Source organism: Ictidomys tridecemlineatus, chromosome 12, assembly GCF_052094955.1.
Source record: "Ictidomys tridecemlineatus isolate mIctTri1 chromosome 12, mIctTri1.hap1, whole genome shotgun sequence".
Lineage (NCBI taxonomy): Eukaryota > Metazoa > Chordata > Mammalia > Rodentia > Sciuridae > Ictidomys > Ictidomys tridecemlineatus.
The window spans coordinates 36,909,512-36,928,070 of record NC_135488.1 but is presented as its reverse complement, the minus strand read 5'-3'; the positions used below and the strand labels follow the sequence as shown (position 1 = coordinate 36,928,070).

The following is an 18,559-nucleotide window of genomic DNA, read 5'->3' as shown; positions in this document are numbered from 1 at the left end:
CAAAGGCCACCTGTGTGCTGCCACTCAGCCACAGGACAAAATATCCCCCCTCTCCAGAAGCCCCCTCGGCCCTCTGGGCACCCTTGCACAGGAAGCCACTTTCCTGTGCTCTCGCACTAGGCAGACGCGTGGGGCCTGTTCCTAAACTCTCCTCCCTGTGGAGCTAGGCAGCACCGGGTCTTGTGTCTGGTGACCTCAGCTCAGGTGGCATTTGGGACAGCCCTGGGTTCCTGTGAGTGGTTCTATAGATAGATGATGGATCGATCCCCTGCCTGGGTTGGTGGCCGACTCTATCCCTCGTGTCCTGCTGTCTGTACTATGACAGTGCCACTCAAGTGGGTGACTGAACTCTGTGGTGGCCCTGGACTTGTAGGTATGCAGCGGATGGGAGCACAGACCACTGGGAAGGTCAAGGTCACACCAACCTGTGTGTCCGAGCCCTGGTCCTTCCTGCCAGGGCAGCACAAGCTAATATGCAAGATAGAAGATTCCAAATGAGGGACAAGGAATGGTGGCATGGCAGTGTCCACGAGGGACGAGAAGCAGCAAGGACAGCGTAGAAATGCAGGTCTAGTAGTCACCCTGAGGCCAGGCTTTGGGCAGCATGTCTGCTGCTGCTTCCTGAACTGCCCTAGAGACGCACTGAAAAGGCACCCTCGCTTTTGGCTGCACCCCTCTGGTCTCTTAGGGCAGTTCAGTCTTGGCAGGGCCTGGCTCCCCTGGGAGAGGGACTTTGGGGCAGGGACACCAGGAGCTGTACCCATCCTTTACCTGACATTCCAGTCAGTGTCACACGGGTCAATGCCTTTGCCTTTGCCTTCCTGCGTGCTCCTGCAGGGAGCCCAGCCCAGTGTCCCTTGTGGGAAGTGCAGGGACAGCACTAGACTGGACAGAGTGCCTGCATCATCTCTGCTCTGAGCTAAGAAAAGCTGTTTCCAAGTTTCCTGGAACCTTAGGCTCCTCTGAGTGCTAGTCCAGTGTCCTGGTCTTTGGGAAGCCCTGAGGACAGAGGCTGGAGGCCTGGCCTGAGCCTGCAGGCGGGGTGCTTTGCCTTGTAGGACAGTGCTAGGAGGGTGACAGCGGCTGGTGCCGCCTTTGCCCTCCTGGTGTGAGTTCTGGGGAGTTTTGCCAGGTGGGGTGGGGCTGTTTCTGGGGGAGGAAGATCCCTCAGCCAGCCCTCTGCTTGCCCCTGCTCCGGTGGGCTGGTAGTGAGCCCCTTCTTTCCCTCCTCTGAGTAAGCTTAAGTGGCTCCCTGCCTTCTCCCCACAGCTCTGGGTGAGAACTGAGGGTATGGGACAGTGTGGAGAAGCTGGGCGGGTGGTCAGGAGGACAGGCGGTGGGCAGGTGCTGGCGGGGGCAGCTGGTGCGCTCTGGTGCAGCTCCTTGGCACCCACTCACCCCCCTTGGTGCAGTTTCTGGATCGCAGTCCTGGCCTGACCCACCCGGCCGCCTCTTCCCTTCTGGCACCACCCCCAGCACTGCTGTGCTGCCTGCCAGCTCGCCTCCCCCCAAAGGCCCCTCCCTGCCCGCAGCGGGTGACGGAGCTCCGCTCAGGCCTGGGCTGGGGATTAATGAAGCCCAGATGCAGGACTCCTGGCAGAGCGGCAGCAGCAGCACGGAGGGGCCATTTACCTCCCACCGTGCTCCCAGCCCAGCTGCTGCCGGCTCCCGGGAACAGCTGGAAGGCAGGTTCTGGCTGATGGAGGAGGCTGCGAGGGTGGGGGGCGGGGGGGGGGCCTGCAGGGAGTGGAGCTGGGGGCTCTTTGGGGCACACCACGGCTCAGCCCAGGCGGGTCAGGCCCCAAAGTGATCACTGTCAGGTCGTCACGGTTGTCAGATGCAGTGCAGGTGTCACTGGGGACAGGCATGCTACAAACTGTCCCCCTTCACTTGTCTGAGGTCCAGGTTTAACAGGCAGCCTGTATTTTGATTTGCTGACTCTGGGAGCCTGGCTCCCCTCCCAGGTGCATGTCTTCTACTTTAGGGTTTTATTGAAGCACAGAGCACAGACCAGGAGGCGTCGTGACCGTGGGTCACACGCGTGACGTGACACCAGCACCCTGCTCAAGAAAGGCCCAGGACCCAAACCTGCGCAGCTGCTGGAATCTGCCCATCTAGGTCTCGACCTGAACCAGTTTGTACACTTCTGTTCTTAGGTGTGGGCTGTGAAGGTGGCCCGTGTTGCTGGAGGTCGTCACAGTTCCTTCATAACCGTGACTCCTAGAGATTTACCCAGGGTGCTTCTGCAGCTGGGAACATTCCAGTACCTCCGTTTTGGTACTACGTACCTAGGAGCAGGATCACTCGGGGAGCGGGCGAGTGTCTCTGGTAAATCTCCAGATGGCTCTCCTAGTGGCGCCTGCACCCCACCAGCACCCCACCAGCAGGGCCTCCTGTCTCCACAGCCCCCTGCCATGGAGCGGAACCGCCCGCTGCTTTCTCTCTCTCCTAACCCAGAGCCTCTGCTTTGTTGATCTTTCTGGCTTTCCTGACTATTTCCTAAAAAGTCAACACCGTCCCCTTGACTTTCAGACCCCACGTTAGGGTCACTGGTCCCCAGCTGCCCAGCCTCAAGGGAGATTTGAGGACACTGATTCTGCCTCTGTCCCCACCACCAGGGACAGCAGTGGCTCTGGGGAGTCGCTCTGGAGTCTTCAGTGCTGGTCAGAGAGTGGCCAGGTTTATTTCTGGCTCGCAAAGTCCTTCCTTAGGGAACCACCGCCTCCAGGTACCTCCCTCGCCTCGCTGTAGCCCACGTTTGTCCTTGGTTTCTTCATGATGTCATTCTGCAGTGTGGCTGAGGACGCCAGTGGGTGGGGTCCCTCCAACAGTGTTGTTACCTGAGGGTATTTGTCCCCTAAGAAATCAGTACTAGTTTGCGCACTTTTCTGTCACGTTTCATCTTTTAGACCTTTCATTTGATGGTGGTGGCTTTCCTCAGGAACTGGGGACTATGGTAGGACCGTGGCCCAGCATGCATGAGGCCTTGGGTTTGATCCACAGCATCAAAAAAAATCCATTTCAATAGCTAACGGCTGCAGCCCCTGGGGACACATGGAGGGATGTTGAAGGTCATAGCCTCGTGGTAGGATGGACTGGTGACAAGGCACAAAGCATCATGGCCTTAGGAGTTCGTGTGGGAGAAGGGCTCACCCCAAACCCTTGTCTGGGGGCCCTCAGCCCTGCGTCACCTCATCCCTTTTCAACCCATCGCCACTCTGGCCCATCCTCTGCTCTCCACGTCCCTCCACTCTTCTTCCCTGGAGCTCAGGGACCCATGGAAATCAGAGGTCCAAATGTCAGCGTGTGAAGGCCTGATGGGGCGGGGATGGGGTGTCCACTCCTCAGGAGGGGCCGCTGTTGGCTCCGTCCTGGCGGAAGGCTCCTCACTGCTGTGGCTGACTGCAGCCCAGGGACTGTTCTGCTCACAGTGGGCTCGCAGACCAAATGCTCCAGGGCTGGTGGCCCCAGGCACCATTGGCTCTGGGCCTTCAGGGCTCTGCCTCATGCTCCTGTCTCTGCTGGCCTCCCTCTGGCTGCTTATTTAGGCTGTCCACCAGGACACACACGATGGCACTGGCAGTTGCAGGTCACCTCTTGCCACCTTAGCTGCTCTCTGGGAAGCACAGGCTCCGCTGACACTCCAGGGGTGGGGCACTCCCAAGGCCACCCTGGGAACCAGGGTGGGAACCAGAACAGATCACGGGTTCCAAAGGAAGAGTCCCTGAACACTGTGAAAAAACCCACAGACTTGCCAGACACCATGGCGCATGCCTGTCATCCCAGCAGCTCCGGAGGCTGAGGCAGGAGAATCGCAAGTTCAAAGACAGCCTCAGCAATTTAGCGACTCAGGAGAAAAACAGTCCCCTCTCCATGGCTGTCCTGCCCTTTACATGGGCGCCCCAACTTCCAGGCCACCCCCGTTTAGATTGCCATCCTCCTCAGGTTCTCCGATTCTCTTCTCTCAGGCAGCTTCGAAGCCAGCTGAGCCTTGTGGTCATCGCCAGGATGCTCGGCCAAGAGGAACTCCCTCTCTGGCAAGAGAAGATGCAGGTGAGTCTGTGTTAGTCAGCTTTCCGCTGCAGTGACCAAAAGGCACTGTGCGAACAACTTGGAGGAGGAGGCGTTTATTTTGGCCCATGGTTTCAGAGGGTTCAGTTCGTGTTCGGCCAGTTCCATTACTTTGGCCCTGAGGTGAGACAGAACATCATGGTGGAAGGGCAGGTGGAGGAAAGCTGTCAACTCATGGTGCTGAGAACAAAGAGAGAAAGGGAAAGGGACCAGGGTCAAGACACCCCTTTCCAGGGCACACCCCCAGTGACCTACTTCCTCCAGTTAGCCCCACCAGTAATACCACCAGATACGAATCTTTCCAGGGATGAACCCACTGTTGAGATCAGAACCCTTATTATTTAGTCACTTCCCCAAAAAAAGCCCCGCCTCAGAACATGCTGCACTGGGGACCAAGCCTTCAGCACGAAAGATCTGGGGGAACATTCCAGGCCCCGGCTATAACTCGAGTCTGCCTAGCCAGGACAGGAAGGCCTGGGGTGGCCGACCCTCCCCAAGGTCTGCCCACTCCTGAGTCCTGGCTGGTGCCCCAGCCTCTGCCTAAGAGCTGAGCTGGGTTAGAATGCCTTACCCAAGTTCTTTCAGTCAGCAATTGCTGGGGGCTGGGTGTGCAGCTGAGCGTAGAGCACTTGCCCAGCCTGAGCAAGGCCTCGGGCTCACCCGGCTCTGCGAGGATGCTGCCCCACAGACCTAAGTCCCAGCTACTCGGGCCGAGCTCAGAAGTTTGAGGCCAGCCTGGGCAACGTGGCAAGATTCTGTCACCTCTTAGGGGAAAAAAAAAAAATTCTTGTTTGCCTGCCTACCATATGCTGGGTGCAAGGATTAAGCTGGGTGGAGTGTATTTTTTTTTTTTTAATTTATCTTTGGTACCAGAGATTGAACTCGGGCACTTGAACACTGAGCCAAACCCCCAGCCCTATTTTGTATTTTCTTTAGAGACAGGGTTTCACTGAGTTGCTTAGCTCCTCGATTTTGCTGAAGCTGGCTTTGAACTTGTGATCCTCCTGTCTCAGCCTCCCAAGCTGCTGGGGTTACAGGCATGTGCCACCGCACCTGCTCTCTATCACATTTTTTTTTTTTTTAAGAGAGAGAAAGAAAGAGAGAGAGAATGAGTGAATTTTTTTTAGTTTTTGGCGGACACAACATCTTTGTTTGTATGTGGTGCTGAGGATCGAGCCTGGGCCACACGCATGCCAGGCGAGCGCGCTACCGCTTGAGCCACATCCCCAGCCCCCCACACCACACTTTTAACTCTCTTCTTTGTGTGTGGTAGGAATTGAACCCAGGAGTACTTTACCATTGAGCTACATTCCAAGCCCTTTCTATTTTTTATTTTGAGTCAAGATCTTGCTAAATTACTAAGGGTCTTGGTAAGTTGTCCAAGCTATCCTCCTGCCTCAGCCTCTCAAGTAGTTGAGATTGCAGGCCTGTGCCACTGCACCCAGCTTAACTTTTTTTGATCCCAGGGGCACTTAACCACTGAGCCACATCCCCAGCCCTATTTATTTATTTATTTATTTTTAAAGAAAGAGAGAGAGAAATTTTTAATATTTATTTTTTAGTTTTTGGCGGACACAACATCTTTGTTTTTTGTATGTGGTGCTAAGGATTGAACCCGGGACGCACGCATGCCAGGCGAGCGAGGTACCGCTTGGGCCACATCCCCAGCCCTTTATTTTTTATTTGGAGACAGGGTCTCACTAAATTGCTTAGGGCCTTGCTGAGGCTGGCTTCCAACTCAATCCTCTTGCCCCAGCCTCCTGAGCCACTGGGATTAGAGGGTGCGCAACCATACCCAGCTTGTATTGGGCAGAGATTTATGGGGAGATAAGGGGAGCTACAGGGAAGGGAGGCAAGTGACAAGAACCTAACCTGGAGCCCTGCCTCCCCCAGAGAAAGCTGGCCCTGGAGAGCTCTGCATTTGCTAAGGGCCCAGGTCTCCAGGCCTGTCGGAGACAGACCCAGGTGCAGCCTGACTGTGCTTCCAGCTCCAGGGCCTCTCCTGGTGCCCACCTGCCTGGACCAGGCTATGTGCTCCTCTGCTCTGTAGACACTCGCTGAGCAGCCCCTGTCCCAGGCTCTGCCCCAGGCACCAGGTGCCAACAGGCTCTGGGGAGACAGCACCCAGACGACCTCAGAAGACAGGGTGAGCAAGCCGGCTGCGGCTATGGTGACTAACTCTGCCCGAGGACAGTGAGGCGGCTTCTGAGGAGGTGCCTGAGCCAGGTCTTGAAGGATGAGTCTGTGTGTGTACCACAGAGGAGAGGGAGCGGGGATCCAGGGCAGCTCCAGGGAAGAGGGACGGCCAGCAGGGGCCTGCCTGTGACCTGCCTGGTGCACTTCCTGTCTCTCCACTGCAAGCCCTGGCACTCCGTAGCCTTCTTCCAGGTCTCTGGGCTGCCAAGTGCCCTACTTTCCAGTCTGGACTGTCAGATCTTCCTGAAACATGCCTTCCCAGGGCCACCTCGTCCCCATGACTGCCCATATCAACCCCACGTGGCCCTTGCACACCTACTCCACAGCCTGCCCAGTGGTGCCTGTTCTCAGCCCTCTCCACAGGCCAGGCCAGCCCAGCTGTCTCCTGCACACGGACTTGGTTAGGCACTGACCCCTTCATCATAACCAGCTATCACACCCCACCCCAAATAACAGCCACCACCAGAGTGGCAGCCCTCAATCTGTGCTGAGTGCGTGCTCAGTGCCTGCTGTGTGTAGCAGCCTGGACCACAAGGACTGTTACTCTCAGATGGAGCAAGGCGGCAGGGAGCCTCCCGAAGGTCATAGAAGGCAGCAGTGGGGCTGGAGTTTGAGTTCCAGCCCCCGCCCCAGATCTCAGAAGCCTGGACTGTGCCTGGGACTTCATGCTGAAGATGTCCAGCTGGTCTGGAGCTTTCTTCCTGGGTCACAGAGGGGACTCAAGGGCCTGTCGCCCCTGCCCCTCAGAATGCACTGCTGTTTGTGAAGGGACTGTGGGTTGAGAACAGACTCTGACTCCTTGTAGCAGAGGCCTGTGCTTAGGGGTGGGCCAAGCCGTTCCCAGAGCACCACTGGGCAGCAGGAGTCCACCGTGTCCAAGCCGCTTGGTTCCTCAAACTGGACTGTCAGGCCCCAGGAGCAAGATGGGTGCTTGGAACTGACCTTTAGGGACAGGACTTCTGTAGGTGCTTGGGATGCCACAAGCCTAAGGTTTGCATTTGCCAGGAGAGTCCCAGGGTCTATACAGTAACTCTGTTCCTCTGTTGAATACTGGGAATGTTCCAGAAATAGCAGTGTTTCAGCCTCATGCCCCCATGTGCTCCAGGCAATGATCTGGGTATGGAAGATAGAGCAGAACAGAGTTTAGTCCCTCCCTTATGACACTCACAGTCTGGGGCCTGGCAGACACAGGCACCAGGAAGGCAGGTCCTGGGGAGTACCAGATGGTGAGGAGCACTGGGGAGGAAAAGGCAGAGAGGTAGGGAGAGGAGGTGCTGGGAGTATGCTCATGTTCAGGGTGAACCAGGGAAGGGACCTTTGCACGTGGACTGAAGGAGGCAGGTGGCCTCTGGGAAGAGCACTCTAGGCAGCAGGGCTGCAAGTGCAAAGGCCCTGGAGCCCGCCAGGGCCTCTTGGATTGGAGGAAAAACAAGGAGGCCAGTGCTGCTGAAGCAGAGGGCTCAGGGTGGACCAGCAGGAGCGAGGTCAGTCAGGTAAGCGAAGGCTCCCCCAGCCAGAAACCATCCACCTTGGGGGTTTTGACTTCTGTGCCACAGTGGAGAGCCACTGGGGGGGGTTGAACAGAGGAGAGAACATGTGATGTGTAAATTCTTTAAAACTTCCTCTGGCTGCCTGTAGACCTGGACTCTGTTTGGGGCAGGGGGTCTATTCCTGCAGGCGTCCTGTGTGGCCGTGGCCTGGGGCATGGCAGCATGGGCAGTGGGTTGCCAGATGCGAGGTGCGCTTTCCAAGGGCAGGCTGCAGAGTGTGAGAGGAGGGGAGGCACCAGAGGGCTCTGGCGGCAGGAGGGAGACACCTTTCACCCAGCCAGGCCAGACTCAGCCGAGCAGGCTTGGGAGGAAAGCAGGAGTTTGTTACTTACCCCCGGCTACGTCTCCCAACACAGCCAGCCTCTTTTGTCAAGTCATGTCTTCCAGTTTGGAAAATGGGCTTCTAGTAGCTGAGATCAAAGGGCATAAAAGTCTGCATTTCGCAGGGAAAAGTTAGCTGCGGTCCTGACCTCTATCTATTCACTCATTTCCCTAAGAAGTACTCCTAAGCAAGCTGTGTGCCAGACTCAGTGCTGGGCTCTGGGCTGCTGTAGTGAACAAAACTGCCCGAGGGCCAGGTGTGGTGGCCCATGCCTGTGATTCCAGTGGCTCAGGAGGCTGAGGCAGGAGGATCACAAGTTCAAAGCCAGCCTCAGCAATGGCAAGGTACTAGGCAACTCAGTGAGACCTGTCTCTAAATAAATAAAAACTAAAAGGGGCTGGGGATGTTGTTGAGTGGTTAAGCACCCCTGGGTTCTGTCCCAGTACCAAACACACCCATGGGGAGATGACATTCTGGAACAGGGGAACAGATAATAATATGGGTAATAAGCAGCTAATTTACATGGGCTAGTAAGTGGTGATAATGCTATGGAAAGAAGAGGTACAGGGTAAGGGACTTCAGGCAGGTGTGGCCAGCATGAGGCTGCAGGCCAGGTGGGAGCTCAGGTGGGCAGGCCTCCCTGTGAAGGGGGCTGGAGCCAAGGCTAGAAGGAGGGGCAGCTATGCTGGGTCTGGTCAGAAGCCCCTGAAGGGGGCCCAGACTGCTGGGAGCAGCAGCAGGTCACACGGGACCACCTGGGGTCTTTCAGACACCTAAGACTTGGGCAGCCTTCATGTACAAACTAGATCCTCTGCCAGTGTTTAAGCTAAGAGCCACTGGCTGGGATGAGTGTCCTCCTCCTCTTGCCAGGCAATTGACAAGGCCAGTGGAGGCCTGTCTTGGGTGAGCCCTTGCTTCTTGCCCCAGGTGTCTGCCCTAATGGGCTGAGTGTTTGCTGAGATGGCTCCCAGCAGGGGGGTGGGTGGGGGTGGGGAGGGTACTGCTCCACCCCAGCCCCAGTGGGACCCATGGGGTATTGGGGTCCCAACCAGCTCGGACCCTGCAGATGCGTGTGTTAGCAGGAGAGGCTGGCTGGAGCGGCCTGAGGGGAAACGGAAGGAAATGAGCGGTCAGATCTGCAGGGGGCAGCTCGCTGCGCCAGCACCCCAGAGCTGTTTTTATGGAGTGCAAGGAAAACCCAGCAGTGAGCCAGTGAGCGCGCAACCGTGGTATCCTTGCCCTGCCCCGCCCCGCCCAGGCTCCCAAGCGGGAGGCTAGCCAGCCAGAAGGCTGAGCTGGGGGCGTGGGCCACAGGGCCCCGCCCCTGCGCCTGCACAGCTCTGAGCTCTCCCTGGAAGCTGTCTCCAAACTAGGCAGGCCGAGCCAGGCAGTGCAGCTCTGGTGTTGGTGCAGCCCCGAGGGAGCCTGTCTTCCCCAGAACCTTCCTCCTCTTTCCTGCCGCCTCCTCACCCCTCCAAAGGGGTTCAGACAGGGCAGAGAAGTCCTGGCCCTCTTCCAGGAGCCAAGGCCCGCCCTAGTCCTAGACCCCAGCCCAGCTGTTCCTGTGAGCCCTCAACACCGCAGCCTTCCAGGTGCTGAGCAGGTGTCAGGGAGTGAGTCAGACGGGGGAGCCAGGTGTGCCCGCTGGCCAGGCCCAAGCAAGGAGCTGGGCCAGGGCTCAGTTCTAGCCCATGGCCACACTGCACCTGCTAGATCTGAGGAGAGGCGCCTCTGCAGACCACCACAGCTCTGTTTCTGCACCTGGCACCCTGACCCACCCCAGAGAGGCCAGGCACTGGGCCTGCCGGCCTTTGCCCAGCCACACCACAGATGAGCTCCAGGGCATCTGGACGGGCCTCCTCATTGGGCCCTACTGAGGCCCTGAACCCTGGGGTGGGCGTGGCCAAGGAGGGGCTGGCTGCAGACTGAGGATTTAGACAGGTCACATTCTGCCTGAGGCATTCAGAGCCTGTTTGTTCAGAGGAGATGGGCAGTTTCTTCAAAAACAAAATGGGAGGAGCTGGGCTTGATGGTGCGTGCCTGTAATCCCAGCTACTCCAGAGGCGAAAGCAGGAAGATCACAAGTTCGAGACCAGCCTGGACAACTTAGCAAGACCCTGTCTGAAAATAAAAATAAAAAGGGCTGGGAATGTAGCTCAGAGGTAGAGCTCCCTAGTACCACACACGCACAAAAAAGGACTGGGGCCAGTTGTGGTGGCCCACATCTGTGATTCCCAGCAACTCGGGAGGCTGACACAGGAGGATCATGAATTCAAAGCCAGCCTCAGCAACTTAGTGAGACCCTGTCTGTAAATGAAATATAAAGAATTGAGCATGTGGCTCAGTGGTTAAGCACCCCTGGGTTCAACCCCCAGTACCACCAAAAAAGAGATACACACACACACACACACACACACACACACACACACACAAAATAAGTACATAACATATGTAACATATGTCCAAAAAGAAGAGGCTGTGCTGGGGTGGAGATGATGAAGCAGGTAGAGAAGATGACGATGATGGTGGTCATCACTCAGTGACGGGACAGGCAGGGCTCATGTTCTCTCCATGTGTGTGGGAAATGCCACAGTGACAAATTCAATGAAAAGAAAGGGACAGCACCCTCTCTGCCTAGTGGGCTGGCACAAAAGGAGCAGCTCAGCTGGGAAGGTTCTGCCCAGTGGTAGAGGACCGAGCTCCGGCTCTCGGTTCTCCAGGGCAGTGAGTGAAGCCCTTCTCAGGGGGCCTTCCTAGTTCATCTGGTTAAGGAAGGGCTTGCCCTGTGCAAGACACGTTTGTGTGTGTGTGTGTGTGTGTGTGTGTGTGTGTGTGTTAGAGTCACTCAGGGTCTGAGAGGCCACACAGCTTATCTGTGAGAGGTGGTCTCGGGTCCTCTAACCCACTGTTGCCAGCTGAGTGTGTCCCCACACAGTTGCTTGGCTGCTGCTACCCTCAGTATGTGACAGCCTCCTTGTCTTCCCCAGCTGTCCTTGCTCAGTCAACTCCTGAGCCTCATGAGGCCATCATCCCTGGGGCAATACCTGGGCTCTGAGCCCTTGCCACCCTGCCAGGAGCAACAGCCAAAGGCCAGTGCTGCACTGGACCACAAGGTGAGCACTCTGCTCTGTCTGCTTCTGCCAGGGCTGTCTTGTCTGCTTTGCACCACCTGTGGGGTCTACAGCTGCCCATCCTCCCAGAGCCCCGGGCTACGCCAGAGCAGAGACCAGCGGGCTTCCTCCTGTGTTGAGGGGAGGCGCTCCTCAGCTCCCGAGCCTGTAATTAGAGCCCTTGCCCACACGGCACACGTAGGTACAGGGCATGGGCACAGGCTTGCAGGCCAGAGGGCCGCTGTGTGTCTGCTGCATCCGCTGTAGCCTGGCTTCCTTAGCCCTGGAGCTCTGGGTTAGCTTTAGAGGACCCTGATCCGGGATGGGGAGATGCTGGGGTGGGTGGGGTGGGTGATGGGAGCACATTAGGAGGAGGAGGAGGTGTCCTTATGGGAGGGACATCCTCGTTTTCCTTTTTGCAGGGCAGGGCTGGGGCCAGCCTCCCTGCTCATTTTCAGTGATTGTTACCGAGGCTGAGTCCTTGACCTCCCCACAGTTCTTCCCAATTAACTTTCCAGACATCACCCAGCTTTCCTAAAAGCCACAGTTTGGCTTTTAGGTTTGGAAGCCAAGGGCAACAAGGTACCCCAGGGCCTGGAGGTTGCCGGGCGAGGAGACTAAGATGAATGTCAGAGCAGAGACAGTGGTGGGTAGGCTTCTGAGGAGGCGCTGCAGGCCCAGCTCCCTGTCCCTGGGTACTGGTGGTGATGAATGGAGATAGGGATCTTCTAATTCAGCAAGGCAGTAATTCCAAAACCCTGCTCAGAGGTGGATGTTGAGGATCCACAAGTCCAGCCTTTGGGCACTGCTCTGCAAATCAGATAAACAAATTAATTACTTAATGAACACAAATGAACCATTAAGAGAGTCCCAGTGCACTCCCCTTCCAGGACACTCAGGGAAGGTGATCTTTCCGTTGTGCCTAATATGAGTGCATTTACGAGGCTGCAGCCTCCCTGGAGAGTGTGAGCCGCCCGCATGCCCCTTCTCCTCTGCCAAGCACTGCCAGGACACAGGAGCTGGTTGCAGAGGCTGGTTATGGGGCCTGTAGAAAGGGGGCAGGGGGCTGGGGATGTGGCTCAAGCGGTAGCGCGCTCGCCTGGCATGCGTGTGGCCCGGGTTCGATCCTCAGCACCACATACAAAGAAAGATGTTGTGTCCGCCAAAAACTAAAAAATAAAAAAAAATAAAAAAGAAAGGGGGCAGGACCAGTCTCTGGGGTGGCCTGAGCAGGACCCCAGGACCTGGGAGGCCTAGGCTGGGGGGAGTGATGAGAGAGAAAAGAAGAGGCTGGTCTGGCCTGGCTCTTGGGGGTCAGCCCCACAACTTCATGCCACAGAGGCAGGGCCCTGCCAGGCCCAGCTTTCCATTTGGTTCCCCTTATTTCTGAGTCTGCCTGGTGGCACAGCTGTCCCATAGCCTTGGGGGGGGGGGAATGAGCCGGCTGAGGCATCCTCTGTGTTAAGGGATGCTGCCACACAGGTAGAGGAACTTGTGAGAAGCGTCCCCACGTCCCCTGGTTGACTGCCATATTGGGGATGGCTGGTGTGGCCTAGAAGCTCAGAGGGGCTGCACATCTTGGCAGAGTAGCCCAGAAGCAGAGCGTGTTGGAGAGGGGACAGCAGAAGGGGCAGGCAAGGTCACTACTGCACTTAGGACCCTGGATGCAACCCAGGACCACTGCAGGCTCTCAGGGTGAGGGAGAGGAGGGCAAGCGACACAGGTGGGGCTCCAGGTGAAGAAGAGTGTGAAGTGGGCTGAGCTGTGTCCCCTGCCTAAGCGCTGTTCTGACTGGGAGGGGCGAGGTGGGGCGATGACTGGGCAGGCTCCCACCCCAGCTGGCTGACTCCTCATTAGGCCCCAGCGTGTTTCATCTTCAAAGCAAAGATGGGGCTACTTACCAGCCAAAGAGAGCCGTTGGCGTCATCCGCCCTGTTTTATGGGAGTGGTGGTCTGGGTGGGGGCTCAGCCTTTTATCCTCAGAGCTCAAAGTCTTTGTCTTCTGGCCCCTTGAGTGCACTGGGGAAACTGAGGCCAGAGTCAGGTCATCCTGAGGTGACCTGTGGTGCAGGAAGTGGCTGCTTTTCCAGGCCCTTGGGGCTACCATGCTGGGCTGCCCACCCATCCCCCCAGCCCAGCTCCTACTCTGTCTGGGAGATTTCCTGCCCTGCTCCACGGGTCATAGCCCTCCCCCAGCCCTACAAATAAACACTTCTGCCCAGCTCTTCCCACCTCCTCTCTCTCAGGCACTGGCCCGGCCTCTTCCCTCCTTCTGGGAGGAGGCCCAGGGCACAATGTGGCTTCACCTAGCATTGTCCCTGTGTGCATGAGCTGTCTGGCTGGACCAGGGCACAGCCACATCTCTGTACAGCGCATTCCACTTTGCCACTAGATGGACAGACGGAGGGATGGACAAGCAAATGGATTGTGTTATCATCCGTCTCATCTCTCCCTTCCTGGACTTTCTTCCACTCTGTTCTAGTCATCTGCTCTCCTGCCCGTATTCTGGAAAGCGCCCTCTGCACACCTTCCAACCAGTGGCAGGCTCCGGGTCTCTTAATGTCTTTGGGTCCCTAAGGCCTGATGGAGCTCTGGGCTTCAGAAGTGACACCTTTGTAATGAGAGAACCAGCTGCAGGGTATTGTTGGTAATTAGGAAGCTCCTGCCAGGGAAAGCTAGACACCAAGTACTTGAACAAAATGGCTCTTACAGCTGCTCCTCTGCATGGGGGCCAGGAGGAGAGGGAGCTCAAGGGGAGGTGGGCGGCCTGGGTTCCTGAATTATTTGTCCTAGCTAGGTCAAAGTAACTTAGCAAATCACAACAGAGCTTGTAAAGGAGAAGAAAATGCTTCCATGGAATATCCTGCTTAAGGAGTTGATTAGCAGGGTGTGGTGGCACAGGCCTGTAATCCCAGCAGCTCAGGAGGCTGAGGCAGGAGGATCACAAGTTCAAAACCAGCTTCATCAATTAGCAAGGCCCTAAGCAAAAAATAAAAAGGGCTGGGAATGTGGCTTGGTAGTTAAGTGCCCCTGGGTTCAATCCCTGGTACCAAAAAAATAAAAATAAAAGTAAAAAAAAAAAAAATTTTAAAGCCAGGGTGTGCTGGGGATGTAGTTCAGTGGTAGAGCACACCTGGGTTCAGTTCCCAAAACCAAAAAAAGAGGAAGAGGACAGAAGAAAGGGCTAACTAGAATGCTTTCTTCTGGCATTTTTAAGTGTGCCCGCCTGCCCTGACAGCTGCCCACCTGTATCCCAGCTGCTGGGGAGCCTGAGGCAGGGGGATCACTTGAGTTGAAGGCCAGCCTGGGCAACATAGTGAGACCAATCCAAAAAGTAAATAAAATGAAGTCCCGAGCCCTCTGACAGTTGTCAGTGGCCCTATGCTTTCTTGGTTGGAGCTGGGCTCACTCAAAGGAGAATAAACATCTGGGCAGAAGATGCTTGCAGTTGGGCACAGCCTGGCAAGAGTTCAGTGCCCTGACTGGCAGAACAGGGGAGAAAGGACCTTTGCAGAGTGGAAACTGTTGTGCTCTGGGGCTGGTCCCCCACTATTTCCCTTTGGCCCACAATTCAATTCTGCAAGAGACAGGTGTCCTCCTGGGCCCTCTGAGAGACTAGCCTGTTAGCCCCAGGCAGACAAACATTGCCTAACCCAACTCCTCGGGGCACCCAGCTCAGCCTTCCAACCCAGAACCAGGGTTTCCTGGTTGGCTTGCTTTTAACTGACTGTGTGAGCTGAATGTGGCCAGAGTTGGTCTGTTTGTGTTCTGTCCAGTCCCCAGGTCATGGGTGTGTGTTTATTGAAATTGTTGCTCTCTGCTCTTGTTAAGCCTGCCATCACACACCATGCTCCAGTTTACCAACTTCCCTTTTGGTTTTTGCTTTTCACCATGTCTAGTGCTTGTGTGTGTGTGTACACGCGCGCACGCACACATTTGCATGCATGCGTGTGTGTATACACATATGCATGTGTGTGTGTATACACATATATGTGTGTATACACACACACATGCATATATAAACATGCACACATTTTATATGTTTTGTGTATATATACTTTTTTTTTTTTTTTTTTTTGGTGGTGCTAGGAATCAAACCCAGGGCCTTGTGCATGGTAAGCACGGTCTTTAGTACTGAGCCACACTCCAGCCAGATGCTATATTTGATGGGAGTTTTTGGTTCTGTTTTTTTGGGTTTTTTTCCCCATAGAGATTTGGGAGGTAAAAGGAACCAGGATCTTGATGGTGGGATGGAAGTTTTTTCCCAGTTGGTTAAATTTGAGGCCTGGAAGGAAGTCACTGTCTCCTCTTGTATGGGAAGAGAACTAAGGGAGGAGGGAAGTAGGGGGTGAGGAGCCTGGCAGGCGTGAGGCCCCAAGCTAGTGCTGGGCATCCGAAATCCCAGCTCCTCAGGGGCTGAAGTGGGAAGATCGCAAGTTCAAGCCCAGCTTGGGCAACTTAGTGAGACAGACTTTTTAAAGGGCTGAGGGTGCAGCTCAGTGGTCGAGTGCTTGCCTAGCACGTGGGAAGCCCTGGTACCTGAAAAGTAAAGGAAAATAAAAGGCGGGATCTCAACCTGGCTCCAGTCTCCATAAGTGTCTCTTCCCTGCCTGATGAAGTCCTCAGAGGATGACAGCCTAGGGCTCCCTCAGCATCTGCCTGGCAGCTTCCTCCAGGTGCGTGCCTGGAGGGTCCCTGGCTCTGTCTCCTGGGGCCTGGAGAGGGCTTGTTTGTGGAGATAGTCAAGAGGTGATGTTGGGGGTAACAGCATCAGGCAGCTTCTGAGGTGGGTGATGCTGGCTGGGGTAAGCCCCCCTACCCGCACAGACTCCCTTGCACATCCGTGGCTCTGCCCAGCCTCTACGCAGGGCATGGGCCGCTGTGCATTTGTGTGAGTGCGTCCTGTGCATCTTTGTGAATCCTGTGGTGTGCAGCCTGTGTCAAGGGAGCTGGCAAACAAGTTTTGCTGCTTTTGCTCAGGCTGCTGCGACTGCAGACTGCAGCTGTCTGTCCCTGTGCCAGGAGCCGTCTTAGTGGGAGGTGGTGGTGGGGAGAGGCTCAGCTCCCTGCAGAGGTAGGGCAGGGTGGTGTGCTGCCCTGTGGCAGCTCTCAGCTAGCCTCTGCCCTCTTTCTGCACTCTCAACCCCAGCAAGGGAATGTGTGTTCCCTCAGGCTTGCCTTGAGCTCAGACTTCTGGTCCTGTGTCACCCTCAAACACACAAGTGGGGCCCGGAGCCTCTGCCACCGCCAACCCCCAACCCCCATCTGTGCTCTCTGCCTTGTCACATGCAAACACCTAGCCTTCCCTCTGCCCCTCACCCACAGGGTTGGGAACCTAGGTTAGGCAGGGCTAGGAGGTCTGGGAGGAAGCAGGAGCTGAGGAACAGAAAGTACATACTCAGGACTCCTGAGTTCCTCCCCCGCTGGTGGTTGGTTAATTCCTCCAAAATGAGGAGCATCAGACCTCAAAGAGGCAGCCTCTGAAAAGCTGGCCCTCCTGGGGCAGAGGAGATGGCTGCAGGTCTGGGGACTGGTGGCCCAGGCCAGCTTTGGCTCCTAGGAATTCTGACTTCTTTGCAAGCACATGAGGTCTTGAAGTGACAGGGCCACGCTGGAAGAGCAGGCTAGGCTTCTTCTTTTCTTCAAGCCCGGGCAGCTGGAGGCTGTGCAGCATCTAGGTCCTCTCTGCCTCACCCCAGCTGGGCCAGTCCTCCAGGCAACCCCTTAGAGTCTCTCTACCCAGGTTTGTTGGCCCTTTCAGCCCCCCTGGGTGGCTCTATGGATGGTCTTCCTCCCATTCCGACCTGTCACATTATACCCCAAACCCTGCCATCCAAGCCTCCGCCAGCTGGTCCTACCTCATCCACGTAGATTTAGCCCTGCCAATCATATCACCCCGCTTTGACCAAAGCAGTGGACTCTTTCCCAGAAACCCTCCATTCCGGTGCCTATGACTTTGCTCCTTCTGGTCCTCCTCCCTGCAGTGCACAACCTCCTCTCCTGTCCTTGGATCCCTGTGGCCCATCCCAGCCTGTCCACTCAGGCTGTGGCTTGTGCACTTGTTGCTTCACACACCTGAACTGAGGTGTGTGTGAGGCCAGGTCAGATTCCACCTCCACCTCCTTCCCAGGCACCCGTTGAAAGCCTGGCCTGAGCAGGTGCTGTGACGTGGGAGACCCTGCCTGCCCCCATGCCCCCAGCCCCGCCAGCTGCCTCTTCTTCCTTCCAGGCTCGCACCAGCTCAGAGCAGGTGGAGGAGCAGGACTTTCTAAGTGGGGTGACCAGGCAGCTCAGGCCTTGTGGAAGACTGGGAATGGGTAGGGAAGGCCCGGCCCATACCAGATAGGCCAGAGCCTTCTCAGGTGCTCCCTGCCTTTTCAGCTCTTCTGTGTCTTCTACTCTGCCAACCATCTTTAGTGATAGGAGCATCAGTCCCATAGCTGCAGATCAGCTCATCAGGCTTAGCTGGACACACTGCCTTGAAGCCTTGGCCTTGCTCTCTCCACCTCGGCTCTACCCCGTGGCGCATTCCCAGGCAGGCTCTCTCCTCCTGGTGGTGTGAGTCTCCAGGCTGACCTCCTTTCCTTAGCCACATGAGCCAGGGGGAAAGAAAGAGCCCCTATCCTGGAGGCCCAACCAAAGTCCCAGAGTCGAGTCTCATTGGCTTGGCCAGGCTGGCATATGATTGGCTGGTCCAGGTCACATGAACTCCCCTGGTGTCAGCACTGAAGACACCACCAGAGAACAATCTGGCCCAAGTGCTGGATGCTCTTACAGAGGAAGGGGGTGGATCCTAGATGCCCATAAACCTTGGATTCCACAGCACCCCCTGTTCTTCCATCATGGGTAAGAGCCCTATACTCTGATCTTCCCAGGAAGCTCAAGGAGGGCCCTGCTTCCCAGGTTCTCGCCATGCTAACACTCCAGGAGCCAATTCAGTGAGAAGGAGGACCCACTGGGAGCTGGGATTAGGTTTGTTTCCTTTTTTTTGGAACCGGGGTTTGAACACAGGGGCACTCAGCCACTGAGCCACATCCCAGCCCTGTTTTGTATTTCATTTAGAGACAGGGTCTCACTGAGTTGTTTAGCATCTCACTTTTGCTGAGGCTGTCTTTGAACTTGTGATCCTCCTGCCTCAGCCTCCCAAACTGCTTGGATTACTGTTTTTTGTTGTTGTTTTCCTTTTGTTGTACCAGGGATTGAACCCAAGGACACTTAGCCACTAAATCATATCCCTAACCCTTTTTATTTTTTATTTTGAGACAGGGTCTCATTAAATTGCTTAGGGCCTCACTAAGTTGCTGAGGCTG

The 18,559-nt window shown here is 56.1% G+C and overlaps 1 protein-coding gene across 5 annotated transcripts in view; it reads left to right on the top strand.

The window, feature by feature from the left end:
- Positions 1-18,559, top strand: part of Fam178b (family with sequence similarity 178 member B) — a 100,350-nt gene that overhangs the window by 71,451 nt on the left and 10,340 nt on the right. For 4 of the 5 annotated variants that reach the window (XM_040270763.2, XM_040270761.2, XM_040270762.2 and 1 more), the window contains exons 13-14: positions 3,969-4,053; positions 11,127-11,252. In XM_040270763.2, the coding sequence (XP_040126697.2) occupies positions 3,969-4,053; positions 11,127-11,252 (211 nt within the window). The remainder of the gene's footprint in view (positions 1-3,968; positions 4,054-11,126; positions 11,253-18,559) is intronic. The other variant, XM_040270764.2, reaches the window with a different exon arrangement.